The sequence below is a fragment of the Arachis ipaensis genome, chromosome B6 (assembly GCF_059453495.1).
Source record: "Arachis ipaensis isolate K30076 ecotype BB chromosome B6, ASM5945349v1, whole genome shotgun sequence".
NCBI classification, from domain to species: domain Eukaryota; kingdom Viridiplantae; phylum Streptophyta; class Magnoliopsida; order Fabales; family Fabaceae; genus Arachis; species Arachis ipaensis.
Window position 1 is genome coordinate 12059852 of NC_142441.1, and position 7396 is coordinate 12067247.

The window sequence follows — 7396 nt, forward strand, 5'->3', positions numbered from 1 at the left end:
TAAACCAACCAAGAATAACAAATTTCTAATTTAATGTGTATATTAAAATCAGTTATTTACATAAAATATATATTAAAAATAAATTAAATAATATATATATATATATATATATAAATATACAATCACTCATTTTAGTATACAAATATAATTTTTTATTCTCCTTAGGTGGAAACATAACAATAAGTAACGATTTTTTTTATATGCTAGATGTATGCAGTCCAGCAATGCAACTTGATCACCTGACATAAAGGCAGGTTAAGATAATAAGCATGGTTAATTTGGTTAGTTGAAAGAAACATACAAGAAGTAGCATGCTGCATGAGTACCTTTACCAAGCAGCGCCAGCTGTTTTTAATTTGTTACTTAGCAAATGTAAGGCTCTCCATAGGTTGCAAGACTCCTAATTTGATCCAATGAAAGATCTTTACAAGGCGTGCCTAGCACTAACCAGTACATCTTTGGTTAAGAAAATTTCATATTCTCCAAGAACCAGACTCTTAAATCAAGCACGTCGTTCTTCCTTCTTTGGGAGTGGACAGGAAACTCCAGCGTTTGGTTGCGAAAATTGCATTCTACTAATTGTCAATGGTTATGCATGTATTTTGTATCATTGTACGTGTAAATGGTTTCTGATGTTTTCGACACTTCCATATTTGATTGTCATTTCTTTCCAGATGCACTTGAAACAATAACCCTTCAACTATAAATCCTGAATCCTGTAACAACATAGCCACAATCGAATTTAGTTAAATTAGAATATGTGTATGGTGGGTCAATGGGAGAGAGCGTTGTAAAACATATCACGTAAAAAACTAAAAATAATTCATCTCGGTTGATTTCGTTACGTTAAAAGGAAGCTTTCCTTACAATTATAAACATTTGAATTAAGACATGAAAAAGATTGGCCATGCATCTCTGTCAGAAAAGGATGACTGTTGGTTCCCGGTGTCACTTGTCAACGACATGCGAAGAACTTAAAACATCAAAGAAATCATTATAACTTCAGTATTATTCTTGAAACTAAGTGAAAAGGGAGCACACTGGAATCCCCCTGAATTAAGCAGTTCTGTTCATATGGTTAACATATGTTTCAACTTTCAGTCACCAATAATCTCTACACGAGCACAAGCCATTAGTGAATCGATGAAACCTATTGATATCTCTTACGATAATCTCTCTCTGAAAAATCTCCGAAGCAAACTTCATAACAGTATGACAATCACCACAAGTCCTCAAATTCTTCTTTATCCTTACAGGAGATCCAGCTGGGAGGACCAGAAGACCAAATGCAAGAGCTAATTTCTCACTGTGATACCACAAACTCTGCTCTTCAGACCCTTCTGCACTGTTGGTTGCAAACTGTGTCTCAGCAGCATATCCTCTCTTCTTTACCAATTCCTTTAGCTTCTGTAACATTTCATAGATCTCATCGGTCCTTGAATGTGACCTATCATTCACAGTGAATGTAAAGGTCTTGTTCTTAACATCAATCCAGCTACATCCAATCTCTTTCCTTACCCCCTTGATCCCCATCAATTGCCTGACCTCATTAGCTTTTTCCAACATCCCATGTCGTAAATAGATATTAGAAAGAAGCACATAGTTTCCTGGATTATCTGGTTCCAACTCGAATAGCTTGTCCGCAACCTCCCTGCCCATTTCAAGATTGCCGTACTTTCCGCATGCTCCAAGCAAAGCCCCCCAAGTTGATGAGTCAGGCTTGATTGGCATTGATTCAATGAACTTCCATGCTTCATCCAACCTCCCAACACGACCAAGCAGATCAACCATGCAAGCATAATGTTCAAGCCCAGGTTCTATATTATGGACGTTAGTCATGGAATTGAAGTACCTAAATCCATCTTCAACCTGTCCAGTATGGCTGCAAGCTGACAGCACAGAAACAAAAGTGATGTGCTCCGGCACAATTCCCTCTTTGAGCATGTCCTCAAATAACCCAATTGCTTCATTTGCGCAGCCATGTTGGTGGCAAACCGCTATCATAGCTGTCCAACAAACCACATTGCGATGCTCAGTTTCTTCAAATACCCGATAAGCATCAAACAAGTTCCCACATTTGCCATACATCATTACCAGTGAGCTCGATACACATGCATTTTTTACATGCCCAAGCTTTAATATCTGGTTGTGGATCAAGGTTCCTTGAGTTAAAGCAGCAATGCTGGCACAAGCATGAAGAACAGAGGAATACGAAGCTTCATCTGGCAAGATGCCTTCCCTCTTCATGGCCCTGAAATAGCTGCAAGCTTCCTCAAAGTGTTCACTGTGTACACATCCCATGATCATTACGTTCCAGGTAACAACATCTCTCTCTCCATCAGCATGGAACAACTTGGCCGCATCATCAAACAACCTGCATTTATTGTACATGTCCATCAACGAGTTCTTCACATAAACCAACACAAGTAAACCACGCTTCAAACCATTCCCATGCAGCTGCTTGCCGAAATCCATGTCAACCACAGCAGCACAAGCAGCGAACACACCCGAAAAGCTAACCTGATCAGGAGGAAGCGAGGCCTGGCGGACAACCTCCCTAAAAATCCCAATAGCACGATTATACAAGTTATTTTTCAAAAACCCAACAATCAAAGAGTTCCAAGAGACAAGGTTTCTATGGGGCATTTCATCGAACACCTTCTGTGCCAAAGACATAGAGCCACACTTAGCGTACATGTCAAGCAAGGCACTAGCCACAAAGGTATCAGTGTCAAATCCATGTTTATAAACCAAAGCATGCAGTTGTTGACCGTGGGTAACAAGGTTTGTGTGGGCGCAAGCGGGCAAGACGGCAGAGAATGTGTAATTGTTGGGATAAATGCCGGTGCATCTCATGCGGTTGAAGTAGGAGATGGCAAGGAATGGGTTGTTGAAGCGCGAGAGGTAGGTGATGAGGGTGGTGAAAGTGACGACGTTGATGGAGGCGCGTGGGGTTGAGGTAAAGAAGAGGAGGGAGTGATGGATGGAACCGCATTTGGCGTACAGGAGGAGGAGGTTGTTGAAGAGTATAGGGTGGGAGGCGTAGTTGGCTGTGATGATTTGGGTGTGGATTTGCGTGGCGTGTTTGAGGTTCTTGAATTGGGAAGCATTGTTGATGACGGAATTGAGCTGATCCGGTGAGTGATGATATTCATGGAATTGCACTGCAAATTTGCTTCTTCTGCTAATAACATACTGTCTTAGTAGAAACCCAAGTTTCATTTCATAAGGCTAGTAACTTAGAAGAACCACTAACCAACTAATTTGCTTTGTTTTGTTGTTGGGCCAGGCCTTATGATTTGGGCCTCGCCAAGGCCCAAGTAGAGAAGTGGCTACCCCTTTGTTAATTAATTAATTAATTAATTAATGATCGTAAAGCAGAAGCAAAGAATGAAAGGGGGATTAAGGTGGTTTAAAGTTTAAACAGCATGGCATCATGTGAAGTGAACGTGTCGGCCGGGGGTGGCTGGCTGGGTGCATGTGGAGGAGGTGGGAAGCTAATTAGTTAAGTTCATTCGCTTTCTCCCAGATCATTGCTTTCTTAGGAAGACTTTAATTTATACTTGTGCACATCGCACCATGCCGAGTAATAATACGAGAGAATAAATTCCATATGTCAATATATGCATGCACATGGAAGGAGGCAGTGGCAGCCAGCCCAGCCACCCACACGTGAATGACGTGATGGGGTCAGGTTAAACCAATTCCTCCATTCTCGACTCCAGTTACTTCCTTCCTTCCTTTCTTCCTTCCTTTAATGCCGGCCGACCAAAAAGCCTTGCGCGTTCTCCCTATTTATCTCTTTCGCTTTTTTCAAAAATTAAAAATATTAAAACAATTCTCAAAATTTATTATTTTTAGTTATTAATATTTAAAAATATAAAATAAAATATGTTATTAAATTAAAAAATTATATTAAAAAATTTAATTAATAATTAAAAATAATAAATTTTTTATAAAAATATTATATCAACACTAAAAATAAATTATCAAATTTAATATTTTATTTTTTTTATATATTTTATATAGATAATTAATTTTCGATATGTCGTATGTTGTATCAAAACCTTCTAAAAATCTTGCAGCTGAACACATTTAATTGGCCGAGAAGATAAATATAAACTCCTTAAATAAATTGAAATCTTGCAAAGTTTTGTAGATAGAAATGAGATGTTACCAATATCTATGTATCTTAACGCCGGAGATAGAGATATCGTTAAAAATAAACACGAGATCCGTGTTATTCTGTTTTTTGTTTTGTTGTATTTGGATCGGTCTTAATCGTACGAGCCACGTCTTAGCTGTTGCACCGTTTCTATCATTTCAAGAATCCATTACAAAATACAAAAGCTAGCCTTTCATTATTTTGTTTACAAGTTTTCTCTCCTAAGATGAAATTTGTCCTACTTTAATGCTAGGTTCAAAGTACAAATGGATTCTCTCAATTATTGAAAAAAATTAAGAGAATAAAGTATGATCTATAAATTTTTAATATATTTTTTTTTATATTTTTTTTATTTTATGTATAATAATTAATAATAAAAAATTACATTTTACTCCTTTAATTATTAAAAAAAATTAAGAAAACCTATTTTCCGTTCAACTCAATAGGTTACCTATTGAAGCATCAACAAGACAAACACAAAAAGTTAATAAAGATAACAATAATAAGGGGGCTCTTTTTTTGCCATTTTCATAAAAATTCGTAAATTGGTTCAAATATTTAACCAATTATTTTACTAAAGATTTAGGATTTGCTAGGAAACTTTTAATCCTTATTTATGTACTATTTTGTTGGATCTCAAAACCAAGTAAACTAACTTTGAAAAAGATTCAAGCTTTACGAATCTAATACAACTCAAATTAAGTCATGGAATTTAATAAATTGAAAAACTTTACAAAAGAAGATGCTTAATTAAATAAGTTTAATTTTAATACACTTATAAAAAAACATTACACAATTAATTAAAATCATTAGATTCGTGCATTTATAGGACTTTTTAAATTATAAATGGTAAAATAAAATACTATATATAATATTCACATAAATATAAAAAAGAATTGTATTAATTTTTAAAAGAATATAAAATAAATATTATAATTATTATTTTACAAAAATATAAGAAAGAACAATAATAATTACTAAAAAAATAAAATAAAATATTAAAATTATTAACAAATCTCAATATAATTAATTATTAAATATTAATTTACATATAATTGATTACATAATATTTTTAAAAAAAAATAGTGTGTACCACGTCAATATATTTAGCATAAAAATATAATCCGGTGTAAAATTAGAATTATTGAATTCTTGATTATTAATTATTGACGATTGACTCAATGAGTCACTGAATAATAATAATAATAATAATAATAATAATAATAATAATAATAATAATAATAATAATAATAATAATAATAATAATAATAACTAAAAACATATGAAATGAAATATTAGAATATTACCGACAAAGTTTAACATTAATAATTATTAAATATTAATTTATGTATGATTATTACATAATATTTTTTTTTAAGTAGTTAAAAAAAATAACATGTTTAGCATCATAATACAGTCTGTTATAGATTACTATAACAATGACAATAATTATTGATTATTAAAGAATCATAATAATAATTATTAAATAAAATAAAATATCAAAATTATTGATAAATTTTAATATAAATAATTATTAAATATTAATTTATATACACTTGATCATATAAATATTTATTTAAAAATTTATTGAAAAAAAAAATATCCTTAGAAAATATAATTTGTAGTAAAATAATATAATAATTTATTGTTAAAATATGCATTTGCGAAAGTAAAGGTGCCACGTGCATGATAACGGACTTGAATTAATTCGTTGCCTGCTTCGTGCTATAAATATGGAACCTCCACATTCACAGATAGCACTATCAAATACGAAATCTTCTCAAATACAAGCAGCAGAAGCAGTTATTGTAACTTAAGTTTAATCAAAAATGGCGGAAGGCACAGCCACCTGCATAGACATCCTCCTCGCCATCATCCTTCCTCCTCTTGGGGTCTTCCTCAAGTATGGCTGCCATGTACGTTTTCTTAATTACCTTCCTTTTTATCACTTTCTCTCTTCTTAATCATTACTTTAATTAAGTCTCTTGTTAATTACTTGTGCAGGTAGAGTTCTGGATCTGTTTGGTACTCACCCTTTTTGGATATCTCCCTGGAATTATTTATGCTGTCTATGCTATCACCAAGTGATCATCATCTTTGGTACGTAATAATTTCTTTTCCTTTTTTTTTTTTTCAATTTTTTTAACACAAATTAATTATATGTATAGGGATTTATCTTGTCATATGCTAAGCCTGTCTATAACATAAAATTGTAGCTTAGAAATAATTCAAGGCAAAAGCTATTAGAATAACGTCAGTCACTAGAATATGATTCTGATAAAAAGTAGAAATGGGAAAGGGACATGTAGGTCCAATAAACTCCCACTAATTTGATGCTAAATAATGTTGATTAGGTGACTCTTGGGCCACTTGTAACCAACTTTGCTTTCTATTTTGTCAATAATATATATAATTAAGTTCCTTTAACAAGAAGTTGCTTACAAGGTAGGACATTTTACTTACCTTATGAAGATGAATTCATGTTTTGACAGGTGGCCAATGAACAGTATAGTTCTCAAGTGCATTCCGCGTGTTTCAGTTCAGATATTCCTGTTTTTCTGTAGCCGTTTGATCTTTGATGGGTTAATTAAAAAGTGATTCTTTTTTCTTCTTTTTTTTTCTCTTTTGTTTTATTCTCAGTGTATCACTGTCAATATCCCTTTTTTAGTGACGTGTTAATTAATTATTATTTTCCGTGCTTTATTTTGTTGTATGTAACAACCAAGAGTGGGACTTGGTGTGGTCTCTATACTTGTTTGGAGTTTGGACAACCGAATGAATTGAAAGATAGTACTTGCTAGTCAGGGTCAATAATTTTGTTTACTTGTATTAGACCTCAATCCTAATTAGTAATGTATTCATTCATGTCAAAATGTTCTAATAGTTATCAATTATTATTTTCAAATTAATAAAATTGATTTATTCATCAATTATTATTCATTTATTCTCGTTACACCTTATTATAATTAGTTGTTAGAGCTCACATGGTTTATGCTTTGGCCATGTCCCGCAACCATAGCCAATGCAAAACATGAACAGGTTAAGGTGGACCATCCAATGATAATAACAGATAACACCATCATGGATTTTAGTATCATTTATATCGGTCTTTTTCTTGAAAATAACCAAAGAAGCCGTTTATTTAATTTAACTACTCTCGTAAACATCGGCGAATCTTTCTTTTGGGGTCATAGCCCTCCAAAATTTTTGGAAAAAAACTTAGTAATTTTC

At 33.1% G+C, this 7396-nt stretch overlaps 1 protein-coding gene and 1 pseudogene across 2 annotated transcripts; one reads left to right on the forward strand and one right to left on the reverse strand.

Annotated features, from left to right (window-relative positions):
• Positions 1–813: 813 nt before the first annotated feature.
• LOC107645991 (pentatricopeptide repeat-containing protein At5g04780, mitochondrial pseudogene) lies at positions 814–3592 on the reverse strand (annotated as a pseudogene). The gene has a single exon (XR_015886114.1). The product of XR_015886114.1 is annotated as a pentatricopeptide repeat-containing protein At5g04780, mitochondrial pseudogene (transcript).
• A 2320-nt stretch (positions 3593–5912) lies between these two features.
• Positions 5913–6967, forward strand: LOC107645990 (hydrophobic protein LTI6A). The gene is made up of 3 exons (XM_016350156.2): positions 5913–6081; positions 6170–6265; positions 6658–6967. The coding sequence occupies exons 1-2, from the start codon at positions 5995–5997 to the stop codon at positions 6251–6253; spliced, it is 171 nt and encodes a 56-aa protein (XP_016205642.1). The 5' UTR covers positions 5913–5994; the 3' UTR covers positions 6254–6265; positions 6658–6967.
• The last annotated feature ends 429 nt before the right edge of the window (positions 6968–7396 follow it).